Source organism: Dysidea avara, chromosome 3 (genome assembly GCF_963678975.1).
Source record: "Dysidea avara chromosome 3, odDysAvar1.4, whole genome shotgun sequence".
NCBI lineage: Eukaryota > Metazoa > Porifera > Demospongiae > Dictyoceratida > Dysideidae > Dysidea > Dysidea avara.
In genome coordinates, this window is record NC_089274.1 from 48,989,229 (window position 1) to 49,004,481 (window position 15,253).

The 15,253-nt window shown below is 37.2% G+C and overlaps 1 protein-coding gene across 1 annotated transcript; it reads left to right on the forward strand.

Moving 5' to 3' along the window:
- The first annotated feature begins 2,667 nt into the window (after positions 1-2,667).
- LOC136251444 (UNC93-like protein MFSD11) lies at positions 2,668-15,141 on the forward strand. Its single transcript, XM_066043901.1, has 19 exons — positions 2,668-2,827; positions 2,903-2,938; positions 3,005-3,032; positions 3,088-3,106; positions 3,154-3,261; positions 4,655-4,734; positions 7,652-7,748; positions 7,797-7,867; positions 8,126-8,229; positions 8,288-8,346; positions 8,625-8,653; positions 8,702-8,767; positions 8,921-8,965; positions 9,014-9,085; positions 9,711-9,903; positions 10,962-11,025; positions 13,369-13,443; positions 13,492-13,560; positions 14,923-15,141. The coding sequence occupies exons 1-19, from the start codon at positions 2,729-2,731 to the stop codon at positions 15,019-15,021; spliced, it is 1,413 nt and encodes a 470-aa protein (XP_065899973.1). The 5' UTR covers positions 2,668-2,728; the 3' UTR covers positions 15,022-15,141.
- The last annotated feature ends 112 nt before the right edge of the window (positions 15,142-15,253 follow it).

The window sequence follows — 15,253 nt, forward strand, 5'->3', positions numbered from 1 at the left end:
TTTCTGTTTAATGACTGCTATCTTGACAGCATCAGTCAAATTAGTTAGTCATCATTATAGTCAGCATCTCCCATACTCTCACAGACTCACACATTACACTGAAAGTTGTTGCTACCTTCATTTGTCCTTGATGTGTATGTATCTTTGTCATCATAAAATGTCAAGGAACATGGACATTTTTTACAGTCACTCCACTCCACTACTCCAGTTATAATTTCAACTACAATATATGTGCCAAAACACTGTAAAGTGTTAATAATAAGTGCATGCTTTCAAGTTAAACAATAGCTACAGCAGATGACTTGAATATTGCAGCCAGCTCACAAATTTATGCTAGCTATAGCTACATATGTAGCCCTAAGATGAGATTCTTACTCCATACAGGGACATTGTTCAGGCTGGCTTATGATAAGAATTTTTAAGTGTCAGGACAAATTTCCTGACAAAATTGGACAAACATGAAGTTGACATGAAGTTGACTGGACACACCAATACACTGTTTAGTAAATGTACTACACTTTGCCTGTTGTGCTGCCAAGTAGCCTGAGTGTTGTTTGCTATAGCCACAAAACCATTGGTTGGCATTGGTATATTTATTGTCCCTCCATCATTACCAAAAGGAGTTTGCTATTGGATACACAAAATCAAAATTCCTCACAGTGCTCTGATCAAATTTAAGTGAAACTGTGTAGTGTGTGATGTGTATGCATTACAGTTATGTGTTTTGGTAACTGGCGCCCTGATAGTTTGTTGGTAACGTCTTAAGGTTGGATCTGATATGACTGGTGAAACTGACTCATGGTTATCACAATTTTCTCTTTGGATCACTGCCATATGATTGATCATTGAGGAAATTGTCAACGTAAGGAGGAATTTTGATTTTGTGTACCCCATAAATTACATTACATCTCCATCATTACAAAAAGAAGTGTGTAAATAACTTTATATAAAAAAAGGGGAGTATGTGATTAGGGTATCATTTATATAAGTTCTTGGATTGTGGAGGACTTTAAGGAGGGTGCTTGAAAGTATTTATTAAATTAGCACAAGTCAATAGTTTTATACAGTCTGGTTGAGTGTACCATTATTGCACACTCCTTTTTGTAACAATGGAGATGTAATGTAATTAGATAACCATGCTGTGATCTTGTATAATATTGCACATGCTTTATCATGAGATCATTCTCAATACGTTGTTACAGCAAGAATGTGGCACCCAACTGGTAGTTATTGTTATTATTTCACAATTGTAAAACTCATATCGGCATGAGTATGATGCAAAGCAAGCAAGCGTAAGTATAGTATAACTAAATAAGTACTTATAGTTAAGTAATTAATCAGTAACTAAGTGGTTAGTTAAATAATTAATTAAGTATTAAGTAAAGTGATCACTGGTGAGACTTGCTCTAGAGTTGCTGTGTTCACAGTGTCACTTGGCAAAGTATTCCATTGAAGATTATATATATGTGTGAAAAAACCTGAACTTGTAGCTATCAACTGTTGAGGATATTGTAATGAATCTTTTGTTGTGTGAGAAAGTTTTTGATCACACCCTGGGAGTGAAACGTCTATTTGAATTGATTATGCTTTGCCTGTGTGGGGGCCACTTCTCAACAAATCACAAGTGGTATGTCTTACAGCATCTACAAAACAGAGCGATTTGAATATCCATGTGTTTGAGAAAATGTGATCATGTCTCTTTACATTGTCGCCAATTAAACTGGCTACCGATCTCACACCAGATTATGTTTAAATCAGCCTGTGCCATGTATCACCACTACCATCATGATAAACAGCCTTGTTTGTTCCTTGATCCTCCTATTGTGTTTGGAGTACAGCATAGTTACAACACACGGTGTAAAGACTGTTTTGCCAACCCACCTAGTTACCATTTATCACCGACTAAAAACTATTTCCATTCCTCTGCTACAACATGGTAGAATTCTCTTATGAAATCTATTCCAATTGATTGTAATTACAATTCCTTTGTATTCTCTGTTAAGGACTTTTATCTCAATACTCAAATCAATTAATTGTGATTATAGTTAGTTTCTTGTGTTTGTATTGTTTGAGTAGTTAGTTTCTTGTGTCTATGTTTTTGTACTCTGTTGTATGTATGTGTGCTCCAGTAGGGAAGAACGGCTCTGCCGACTACTGTGAGGATAAACAATAAATCAATCAATCAATCAATCAATCAATCATTAGGCCATTTAGGATTTTATAGAAAACACATAGAGACTGAATAGCTCATTGTTAGACAGTCAGGCATGCAGAGCTCAGACACTGGTAGGCTTCCCTTTAAAAGGACATAATGTCCTGCCAAATCGGCCAGAAAATGGGTTAGCTATTTGTCAGGAATTTGTCCGTTGTTTGAACCTTTACCATAAGTCCAGACTCCTGCATTGTTTTTGACAAGGCCCGGGTTTTCTAATTTTGTTACCTACACAGGATAGCTAACATCAGCTGAAGAGTATCTGTGTTCTTATCACTTCACACACATCAGTGTGTGGAGTCTTCACTAATGCATGCTGTTGTCCAACTTTCAGTAACATGATGAAAAAATAGACAGCATCATTAGGCACTCATAAGACTACCCCCCGTGTCTGTATAGAAACTGTCGTAAATCCAAATAACCGGAATTTTTCACCAGGTGGTGCAATATCAAACTCCGGAAATGTACGGATAGAATACGGTGTGTGGCGCAATCTAGTGAAATATATAGAGCAGGATGCCGAGTTCGGATACTAATAAGTTTATCAACATCTTGGTGCTAGGGTTTGGATTCTTCTCTCTATTTACAGCATTTCAGACTTCAGGACTATTGCAGGTAAACAGATAATAGCTGTACGCTCAGTTTTTTTGACTCAACGTACCCTACGCTGCTAATATTTTGCCTCTCTAGCCCACGTCACTCAGCAGTTACTTTTCAAAAGATTGTGTAAGTGTTTGATCTATTAGGATCGTGACAGAACAAGTGTATTAACCGCCAATTTTTATACCGTAGAACGCGTCACACCCTCTTAAATATGCAGGTGAGCACCAATTAGGATTGTACTCTGTAATTCATTGTCTTTGTTTTTTTTTCAGACAAGATTGGATACATCAAGTGAGCGATTAGAGTTTGTCAGCGTTACAATTGTGTTCCCACTGCAGCTATTTTATCATCTATGGAATGTTGTCCGTGTCAAACTGGGTGGCTGCACCAATTGTGGCCGTCCTCACTCCCAAGTGGTCAATGGTGATTGGGGCAGCTGCTTATTGGTGAGAAAATATTGTCCAAGAAACTTGTGTTGAGTCATTTTGTATGTTTAGTGCTAGAAATAAACAGTCATTTGATCGTTTTCCCTTTTCACTGATTTAGTCCCATTACTAATAATATGTTTCTCTTTTTAAAAAAAACAAATTTTGAGCTGCTTTTTCACTGAATTTTACTGACTTAGAATTTTTTGCATGGTCAATTTAGATAATGTATCGATTATTCTGTGTGTACTATATCTATTTATGTTACATTTTATATTGAAGTTTAAAAATAGAAACAGATGCCTTTCTGTGACCTGGCTTGTTTCAAGAACAACGCTAAATCTGCTAAACAAACTATTTTTACATTCTCTAATTCTAGTATGTAATCCTGTAGAGTAGGGATGGGGGGATAGAGTTGTGGCACTTTGTTATTAGACTATGAACAATTTTAAGCTACAAATAGATGTCCATCAATTGCCTTTTCCTTGTAGTTGCTGTACCAATTGATCAAATTTCTTTTTTTTTCCAGCAGTACAGTGCTATTCCACAACTGAAGCTATTAAATAAATTAGAGTGCCTGAAGCATTTGAGACTGTGTCAGCAAAAACCCGACTTGTTCACACAAGCATGCGTATTGAGAAAATCAAAAAAAAATCGTTAAATTTATGCATGCTAAAAAAATGCAAGTTTTTATTGGACCATTATTTATTTTATTTATTAATTACTTGGAGAAGGAAGACACAAATTGAGTAAAACTGTACACCATCTTATTCGCCTGCTCGTCAAGAGTTTGAAAATCTTGGTGTCGTTTCTGTAGCCTCAACAGTGTGTGTGTGTCACGTGCGTTTGTTTATGATGCGGTAAACGTAAGCAAGATCGTCATCATTTCTTCAACTAAACTGCCTTCATACTCATATGTATAAGTGATACAGGGCTAACACTATACTTTGGCTGATTTGCTAATCCATGGTGAACATTTTGCAACGCTGTAGACTAACGGAAGTTATGGCTGCGAATGTAAGTGACTGTACTTTATTTTCAGTATGGTCGCTGTACAAATCAATTATTTTGCTCTTCCTACTGTCTAGCGCTATAATTCCAAAGCTACTCACCACAGAAGGCTGAAACTTTAGCGATCCATTCCTTGGACACTGTAGATAATGCTGAGAAAAACAATTGGAAGGTGTTCAAACAAGTTGGGTTTTTGCTGAGATGGTCACATTTATAGTCATAACAGATACAACAAAGAGACATTTGAGAAATATATGTTTGTTCTCAGCCGGTCAAGTTTTACGGTGCAGAGTTCATGTACAAATGACTTGCGACTATAAGTTGTCTATACCTAATTAGATTTATCATTTGTTAATTGATCATACATGTACAGAGTATTTATGTTTGTATGGTTTCCATTTAGCCTCTTCATGGGAGCCCTGATTCATCCTATAATCTATGCAGTGTTTATAGCAGCAGCTGTGCTGGGGTTTGCAGCTGGCTGTGAGTAGTACAGTACTGTGTATGTATGACAAGTAATTTTTGAGGAAGAATTGTTTTGTTGTTTTTGTACTTTGCTAAATTCTAAAATAGCAGACGTTATGTACCGAATCATTTAAAAGTGTCCATACATGAAGAACAACAATAACTCAAACTTCAAAATTTTTGTCTGTTTTTTAGTTAAAACAAATATAGTTGGAAATTTTTGAGGGAAATAAATTTTCTGAATTTCACGAGAGATGACAGTTTTGTGAAAATTATATTTGAGATTAATGTATCACTGATAATCGTGGAACGTTGTGGCTGCAACAAAATGTCTTGTTTAATAAAATGCAAAGTTTGTACTAAAATTTTGTCCCTCGAAAATGCTAAGTATTATTCAAGTAATAGCCCATCTTAAACAGGAGCCTTAGGTCCTAGTAGCAATGTGTGTGTATAATCTCTTTTGAAGTGACAATCAATAGTGACATACTGTTAAATTGGACTAGAGTAAACTTCTTCTGATTGTTCCCATAATTGATTTGCTATTGCCTGGACAAACCATCATATTTGAAAACTTGTAAGGAAATAGATTATAGGTAGTCCCTTTTTGTATGGGTGTGGTTTATACATCTGAAAACTTACCAAGATGGTTCGTATGTTAATGTCATTGGCATACAATAAACAAACAAGGTCCCCACAAAAACTATTGATGAATTAAATCCCCTCACTGCCAAATGTGTAGAGGCCTCTAATGTACTGCTTCTAAACTGCTATAATTTACACACCATACCATATATAGTGGAACCTCAGTTATCCGGACCCTACTTATCCGGATTCTCGGTTAACCAAACTACGGAAATGACTGCTCTATTAGAGTAGTGACTGTTCTATTAGGGTAGTTGATAATACTGAAATTTAAAAAAAATGTTCTTTATGCTATTTTAAGGCTATTTTTACTGAGTTTCAGAGATATGGACTTTTCAGACTTATGGACCACCCCTGGTCCCAAGGGGTTCGGATAATTGAGGTTCCACTGTAATCCTATAAAACTGTATATCAATTTACTCGCTATAGAACAAGGAATTCAATTATTGAGTTGCTGTTTACACAAGAGCAACCACAAATCCATTATATAACTTCAAAATGCAAAAATTGGCTTAAGTGAAACCAAATGTGAAATTTCACTACTTTACAGGCTAGGACTGTTTATAACACAATAAACATCGCTAACCTGTTTACAGTTGAAACGATGATCACCAAGTTTGGTTTTCCAGCAAGTGCGCATGCACATAAAAACACGAGGTCACTGTTTCGAGGCGTGAAAAAGTAGCAACATGCTACTCCAACCTATATAATCCTTCTCCTTATTGTTTCTCTTCATTAGTAGTGCCATTATCAGTTCGAAGAATCGTCTACAATGCTTGTTATCGACATTCCAAAAGTATACGATTACATTATCTAAGCACGTGATAGTGTGCGAGAGACCGGCTATCCCTGTTCTGTTCACTTAAGGGCGTGGCCGCTACAGGATAAGCACAGAAGCTACTAAAATGCTCAACTGAAGTTACAGAGCCTTTAGAACGTGATGTGGGCGTTTATATATCAAAACCGCCATGTGGCGGTGAGAGGGTTAAGCTGGGACAAAGATGCACTCAGCTACACAAGTCAGTGGACCTGTAATTTACTGCTATTGGTGCATCGTACAGTACAGTACAGTAGTAGTGTATATTAGGGATCATGAAGAACAGGGATTTTTCAGTCAAAATAACTAGTTCCCTTCATAACAGCTTGGCAGCATTGGTTAAACACAGCCAAGCCCAAAAATGTGTTCAGACCAAACCCAAACCCTTCCCAAAAGTTTCTATGAATTTTTTAAAATTTTATATTTAACAGAATTTTATACTGCCTGACTGACTGACTAGCTAACTGATGCCTCCAGCAGGGGCTTCCCTGAAGAGTGGTAGAGCAGGGCAGCACCGCTCTACTTTACTCGAAATTCTTGTGATGTGGTAAAAAGAATGTATGAAATTGGTAGCAAAATTGACAGTTTTACTGCTCTATTGTTTGTTGGGGAAAGCTCTGCTCCAGCCAAGCTTAACTCAACAATTGATAAGGCTACAGGTTGATTTCTTCACTGTTCGACATTGCTTTGTCCCAAGATGTACCTTTTCGCCAACCACAGTATGTATAATACATGCATCATGGACCTGCCTTTCTTTTAATGCGGTATGCACTGGTTCATTTGTCGTTACTATGTTATAAAAATGTAAACAAACAAGTAGAAGGAATTTTAAGTTGGTTACAACCCCCCATAATACAGAGTTACTGTTAGGGACAAGTGTGTGTTCTAGTAATGAAACAGAATTCAACACACATGTACAGGTGTGAAATTTACATCACCTTAGCTAGATGAAAGTTGTACGAACTATCAACTAATTCGCCAAGAAGTTTCAGAGTTAAGGAACACCACATGAAATTCCAAGTAACAACTAATACGGGGAGAATGTTAGTATAATTGAAAAGTACGTAAAAATCAAACAGTCATTTAAGAACTTTGTTCAATTACTCCAATAGCGCAAACACCTGTTGACAAAATACTCTAATAGAGCAGTCATTTTTGCATACTTAACCACAGCAAAGCATTATTAAACAAGTAGAAGAAAATTAGGAATTTTAAGTTGGATTAGGGATCAAAGAAAAAAAAGTAGTGAAACAAAGGATTAGCTAAAAGTGGTAAAACAGGAAGGTAACCTATATATTACATCCCTAAACTTCAGTCTATAACCAAGACTGAATTAGGAATTAAATGTCCACTAGTATATCTGCAGGTATAGGCAACCTTCCTTGTTTCACCACTTTTATTTATTCCCTTGTTTCACTTTTTTTCTTTGATCTCAATCCTAATTGTACTGTTATGGTGTTGTGTTGTTTCCGCTAGTCTTGTGGACTGCTCAAGGAAACTTTCTCATGATGAACTCCAATGACAACACAATAGGCAGGAACAGTGGAATATTTTGGTTTATGTTACAATTAAGGTGAGTGGTTAACCTTATTAGAGCACACCTTACCAAGTCCCTTCACAGCTTGGTATTTGGTAACCTCTTTGTGTTTGTCTATACCCATGAGACTCATACTGCTAGTGCCACCTGCATCAGTGAGTTTGTGTGTAGTGTGTGTGTGGGTGATAGTGTGTTAGTGATAGTGTGTTAGTCTACTAATTATGGCTTCTGTTTTTCAGCCTCAAATGCTATAGAGTAGTTGGTGGTTATGTAAGAGTCCAGTAAATATGAGTTACTTTTCTGCATCACTTCCACACAAACAATTTCGGTGTTGTGGGCTGTCCAACTGGTCCACAGGTTTGGAGTGTATTAGTATCATGTGGTATCAAGAGTCCATTACTGTTTCCACCTAGAACCATCACAGAACACTGTAATCTTCATCGTTCTCACTGCATTTGGGATAGCTGGTACAGCTATATTTTTGTTTCTTCGACCAGTCAAGGCTGAAGAGGATACGGTATGGCTTGCTAGTAACTTGCACATCTTGGTGTTAGTTCCATGTGCTACTATAACAGATGGCAGAGGATACTGTTTCTCTTCTAAATACTTCAAAGAAAATTACACAACAACCAGAGTAATTTAACTTGTTGTTATTGTGTGTTGCATACAGTAGAATCAACTATTGTTAATATTCAGTTAACCTAAATCTGAAAATGATTTTTCTATTAGAGTAGTGAGTGTTCTATTTAATTAGCCTACGTTTGGTATTTGCAAATCTACATTGTTTTAAGGTGATTTATACACGTAACCTCAGAGTTATGGACTAGTTACATATCATGCATACTAGGTGGTTCCCAGATAACCACTGTAATGAGCTACTAACAGATGTTGTCAACTTTTAATCTTTTTTAGAGCTGTGTCCAAGCCACTGGTTGCTATGAGTGAGTGCACATGGTTACCATCATGTTTTTAATTGTTTATGTCTTCAGTGAACTCATTCAAATTGTTGTTGACTCCAAACATGGTATTGCTGGCTATTTGCTTCTTTTACACTGGTGAGCTATACACACTGGCTCTAATGGTGGTCAACATTGTCTGACCTTTTCTGCCAAACCAATACTTTTTTTTGTTTTCAAAGCCTCTATTCAGATTGGTTACACGGGGTTAAAACATTAGCTGCTGTTTTATTGCTTACGTCTCATTATTAGGGCTGGAACTTGAGTTGTGGAGTGGAGTGTTTGTGACTTGTGTTGGTAAGTAAGTCACACAGCTGTTCATGTAGTGTTGTTATCAACTTTCAGGAAGGACTGGTACACTTGGGGCCACTTATCTAGCTCTTGCTGGAATGTTTATTGGTATTGGAGAGATATTAGGTGGGTTAACACACCAGGGGGTGTCAGAGTAAAAAGTGAAAGTGGTAAGGCTCAGTCCAAAGATAGCTAGTTTAGGAGGGTCTGGGGGCATGCTTCCCCAGGAAATTTTTTTTCACATTTTGAAATGCTATTTTGGAGGCAATTTTGGGCTGCAACACTACATGTGTGCAATGTGCTAGCTCCCCTGACAAGTAAAAAGCGTTAATCGGATGGCTGCAAGTTCGAGGCTGCCTAGGTCCAGTCTTCATGTAACAACTTTAAACAGGCTGTAGGACCAAAAATCACCTCCATAATGCTTAAACAATTAAGATATAAACTGTAAAGAACATTTGCAAAGTAGTTACAAAGAGAAACAAAGCCAAAACTAAATATATGGTAACTATTTTTAGAAGTGTCTAATACAAAGGAAGTAGACATGAAGCTGTTCTGGGTGAAATACAAGTTAGATAAGTTGTAGTTTCTATCAGTTGTTGGCTAAATATTGCATGTTCACTACGTTTAGTTTTGAGTTTAAAAGTTGTTTTTTTAATTACACTGAGCCATGAGGCACTGGCCTCACTGGTAACACCTACTCTGACACCCTTGCACACACGGTATCACAAGTTCCATCACTGGTCTATTTCAGGTGGAGGTCTGTTTGGAGTGTTTGGCTGGCTGACATCTCGTTATGGCAGAGACCCAATTGTGATGCTTGGGATGGTCATCCATCTTGCCACATTCCTTGGCATGTATTATGTTTTCCCTGGGGAATGTCCCATACACCGTGTGGACAAGGATTTGTCTGATGGTGCATTGATTGACCATAACCACACCCACCAGTATGTTTGTTTGTCTGTCTGTCCATCTGTGTATCTGCCATTCTATAAGGGAGAAAATTTGCTTGCCTAATGGTTGTTTATACAATTTGAAACAACGTCAAGTTGTGGTGTAACTAAAATTTTGTCAATAACTCCAGTACCCATCAATACAAATTATATCAATTTAAATGTCCAAAGCTTGTGTTCATGGTAGTTAACTTTCACCTCTGCTTCACAGTTCATATCTATTCTCTCATCCTTCAGTTTATTTGTTATGGGATCTAGTGGTGTGTACTTTTCTTAAGGCTCCAAATTAAGCACAAACATTGATCTAGTTCCACACGGTAGTTTAGTACAAGCTTCAGTAGTGCCTTCTAGTGGAACCGGAATTTGTCACTATTTTCATTTGTTAAGTGTGGTAATGTCAAATTTGTAGTTTACTTTCTTTGTATATCCTTCATGAAACCAAGTTTGGTAGAGTGCTTACCAAAGAAATATTGTATGACCTGGTTGTGTCATGTACTGAACTGTGAGAGGAGGGCAGAACCGTTTAGGTTCTACTTGAAAATATCACCACACGTTTTGTTTGGAACATCACATGGACCCCAAAAGTTGCAATACATAATTGGCAAGCGGTGGGGATCATTAGTTCTCTTGATTACGTTTCATGTGAGGATTAAGGTGAATGTGCTTTGTTTTATAAAAGTGTTTTTAGTTTTCTAGGCAAAAACTGATTAAACACTTTCACACATATTAGTAGTAATTCTAGCACTAGACAAGTGTGTATATTCTTAACAATGATACCAAGCTTTGTTACTCACATTTTAGTCATCCATTTTGCATAATTCATTTTAACAGTGCTAAAACCGCTTCCACCCTCCCCTGCTGGATGGTTGTATGAACATAATACTAATTTTCAAAACTTTTTTAATATACAAAGAGCCATACATACTTTCCATTGAAAGTGACTCTATTGCAGCAAAAATGTGCCTAAAACTCAGTCACAAAAGTGCAGAATGGTTCTCCTATAGTGTGTATATGTCAGATGGTACATAGCATCATTGTGTGTCCTTCTGTAGACTCATTATAGTTCTAGTACTAGCTGTTATGATAGGATTTGGTGACAGCTGCTACAATACACAGGTGAATATTCCCTGTACTGTCGTTGACTGTTTAATATTGTTGTACTGATATGAGAATTTCCAACAGGTAATACACACGTACATAGTATTGCACACTGTTCTAATGCTCTAACATCAAATTGTAAAGATCAATTTGAAACTTTTGTACTGACAGTATTTCAAAATGTAAAAGACACATTCTCAAACATAGGCAATTCTAAAGAGGAGGGAGGCATGTCCCTCCTCCCATCGAAAATAAGTTTTAAGACTATTGGAGAAGAGTTGCAGTATAGATTGACTTAGTTTCAGCATTTTTTATGATTTTAGGGTAGCAACCACAGACTTCCCAACATTTCTAATTTCCTACTGCAGCTGGCTATACTATAAATTTGTGCTGTGCACCCCCTTGGATGTCAGGCATAGAAATGCCACTATTTGCAAACATGTTTAAGTGGATGTATTTCCAAATGAATATGGAACCTATCTTAGCAGCCACCTGTTCAAAAAGGCCAACAATTTCCCAATTGAGGTACAGTAATCCACCTCCACCACCTGCTTATTAAGGCCAAAATTTTGATTAACGGGTGACCAGTTTAGCATGTTCCTATACCTCATGTTACTAACAACTGATAGGTTATACCACTTGACTGTGCAACACTAATGCATTGTAGGTAGTCCTGGTGTTGTTGGTATACCGTGATATTTCAGTCATACTAGTTTTGATACCACAGTACCACCAATTTATTTTTTCCGATACTGTCATACCGTCTGGGCAGTATGGCCTCCCTGTAGGCCTGTTTCTATTTGGAGAGTAACCAGACATGTGACAATGTTTGTAGGGAGGAGATAGATAAAAACAGTGGACCAAGGGACTCGCAGGGATCCAACTCTTCTAGGAATTTTATACACTTCACAATATTCTATACTTGTACTAGGTATCTCTGCAAAGTAGTCTTGCATGGCCACTCACATAATGTTTAAACTTATTAGAAATTATAAGCACCTCTGAAATAGTGTCTGAAGCTGAATGCATTTATAGTCCCCTCACCTGCTGTACAGTGAGCATACTAGTCTATTATGTCACCTACATAGCTACTGAAGTTTAGAAACATTATGCAAATGTACCACGATGTACAAAGTCTGGTTGTTGAGCTGCTGGACTGACAAGAAGAGTTGGATCCCTGTGGGTCCTTGATCCCTGTCTGTGGTAATTTGTACCTGAGGCTTGCTGAACTACCATGGGTATTTGGTGCTTTTGTTGAGGTAAATGGCAGTTACTTTATTACCAATAGCTTTAACATTAATACTGTGATATTTCGTAATACTGTGATATTTAGTAATACCGTGATATTTAGTAATACCGTGATACTTTCTATGGAAGATATACAGTTTGCTATTTTTCAATACCACCAGCTCTAATAGTAAGAGTTTGCAGTGTAAGTTTTTGGTGGGCACTTCCCCATAGCTATCTGTGTAGTCACATTTGTCATGTCTGTGTAGTCACATTTGTCATGTCTGTGTAGTCACATTTGTCATGTCTGTGTAGTCACATTTGTCATGTCTGTGTAGTCACATTTGTCATGTCTGTGTAGTAAAATTTGTCATGTCTGTGTAGTCACATTTGTCATGTCTGTGTAGTCACATTTGTCATGTCTGTGTAGTCACATTTGTCATGTCTGTCACACATTTGTCATGTCTGTGTAGTCACATTTGTCATGTCTGTGTAGTCACATTTGTCATGTCTGTGTAGTCACATTTGTCATGTCTGTGTAGTCACATTTGTCATGTCTGTGTAGTCACATTTGTCATGTCTGTCACACATTTGTCATGTCTGTCACACATTTGTCATGTCTGTGTAGTCACATTTGTCATGTCTGTGTAGTCACATTTGTCATGTCTGTGTAGTCACATTTGTCATGTCTGTTTTGTGCAGTAATTTAGAGGTCCACTGAAATACACTTTATCTATTATCAATCCTTGCTACTTTTAGAGTAGATTGGTGCATGTGGTGTAGTCAGATTTTGCTTTGTTTAGTTGAGCTGTGATAGTGCTCAGATAGTGCAAAACACTACGCACTACAGCAACAACTTTTAATACTGTTCACCAGAATGCTTCGATGAAGTACTTGGTATTGCAACTAATGCCACCCTCTACTAGATTTCATCAGCTTTTCCCATTATAAAGTGTGTAATAGCAGTTGTGGGTCTGATGTCACATTGGGACGTGACTGTAGCTTAATATATTTCAGCAGAGCAATTATTAAGGTGTTTTTGTGCATTGCAAGATACAAACTACTTAAAAATCAATAAAATTATAAGATAATTTTCCATTTAATTCACTGGACCTTGATCACACGTCGTCATAGATATACTCCATCTTGGGAGGACTATACAAGGATGAGAAGAGTGCTCCAGCAATGGCTCTATTCAAATTCTTTCAGGTAATAGATTAATTCTCATTGACAGCTGGTTATCAGTTTGTGTTATAGTCAATTGCAGCTATGGTGGGGTTTGCTTACAGTGGCTATATTAATCTGGAGTGGCAGCTTTTGATTGTGGTGAGTTGTTTGGTGTTTGCTATTATGTCAATCTCATTTAGTAACATGACCTCATTTAGTGGTCACATCTGCTGTTAGTCCCAAGTATACTTTATTAACCACCTTGTTATAATGTACTGTACCAAATAAAAGCCACACTTAGTTAAGCATCCCTGCTGGTTCCTGCCTAAAGGATGTTGATGTAATACAAGGTCATGTACTGGGCTACAACACTGTGGAACTGATTAGTGTTGTTTATGTGGAGTAAATGACTGAATGTTTATAAACACTCAATGAAACCTTTGTTAGGGAGTTAGAGAAAATAGATTTTTGCATTAAGAATATATACCACTTGGTTCACCATAAGGTTGGCTGCATCCATCTGAGTACAACTTAAAAGGTACTAATAAATATCAATTAGTATTTTAATCATACCAAAATCTGATCATTCCTTCCAGCACTAATACCCTCTGGCTCCATACCTTGTGATATGGTACTATGTACATTGAAAATGTGCAGCACAGTTGATGAAACAAGTGACTAGTATTGTCATCTCTTACTATAGATTGATGTTACTTATCAATTAATACAGTGGACCATGACCTTCATTTTCCAGTCACCCTTAAGTACAAATAACTGTTCAATTTAAGTGTAGGTTATCACACAAATCCAGGTATCTTCGCTATTTTAGAGACCTGAGGAATGGCACAATAATCACCGAGGGCAAAGCCCAAGGTGATTATGTGTCATTCCAAAGGTCTCTAAAATAGCAAAGATACTGTGGATTTGGGCGATAACCAATTTAAACTATGGCTCATACAGCTCTGGTCACTGCCAATAATGGCAGCTTCCTGATCGAATTAGTGTTAAAACAACTCACTGGTAGGCTTCCTAGATGAATATGATCATCTCTATTATCCAGTGATGTTTTCTTCACACTCTAGTGATGATTTCTGATGGCTGTTGTGACTGGAATCCAGCTAAACACGTGACGCATGTGACAAAAAATTTTGTTACAGGTATCTAACCAGTTTAGATACCTACCCGTGGGTATCTATTGGATTTTAAATACCTCATTAACGACCAAACTTCAAAGCATACTATGCGTACCATAGTCTAATTGCAGTTGTGCATTCTATTAGAGTAACTGAACAGACCAAACTGCCAATGCCAGAAACAAGGGTGTTACTGAGCTGGATCCACTCTTGTGTTATACTGATAATGGTGTCACCAGTACCTCTGTTGTTCATCTGTCCATTTTAGTTACGGGAATTGGGTTCATTACTGAACCATGATGGATTTATTCCTTCATGACTGTATATGGTCATTATGACTATGTTGTTACTCTGTTATGAAATATCACAAATGTTGTTATCATTACAGGCAATCATGGCTGTTGTGGGAGCTAGCACATTTTGTTATGTTGAGTTGACCACATTTGGAAGAAGAGGAGCAGGTTCTCGTGTCAGCACTAACAACTAATCTAATTGCAACTGCTGCTTTACCTTTTAGCAGACTTTATTGCTACCCACATGTTGTGCCTTTTGCACTGTAATGATGTAATTTTGATTCTGTTAAGAAAGAGTCTACTTGTCCTTGCAACGTGATCCATTATGTGATCCATTGTAATTGTTGTAACCACTATGTAGCTGGTCAATGGATTAATGTTGGACCTTATAATCTAAAATCTTTACAACCAAATGGAACATGCAGT

Coding starts and splice junctions, on each gene's coding strand:
- LOC136251444 (XM_066043901.1), top strand. CDS start 2,729: ATGCCGAGTTCGGATACTAATAAGTTTATCAACATCTTGGTGCTAGGG. Junction 7,868..8,125: donor TGCTAGTGCCACCTGCATCA/GTGAGTTTGTGT, acceptor GTTTCCACCTAG/AACCATCACAGAACACTGTA. Junction 8,654..8,701: donor CAAGCCACTGGTTGCTATGA/GTGAGTGCACAT, acceptor TTATGTCTTCAG/TGAACTCATTCAAATTGTTG.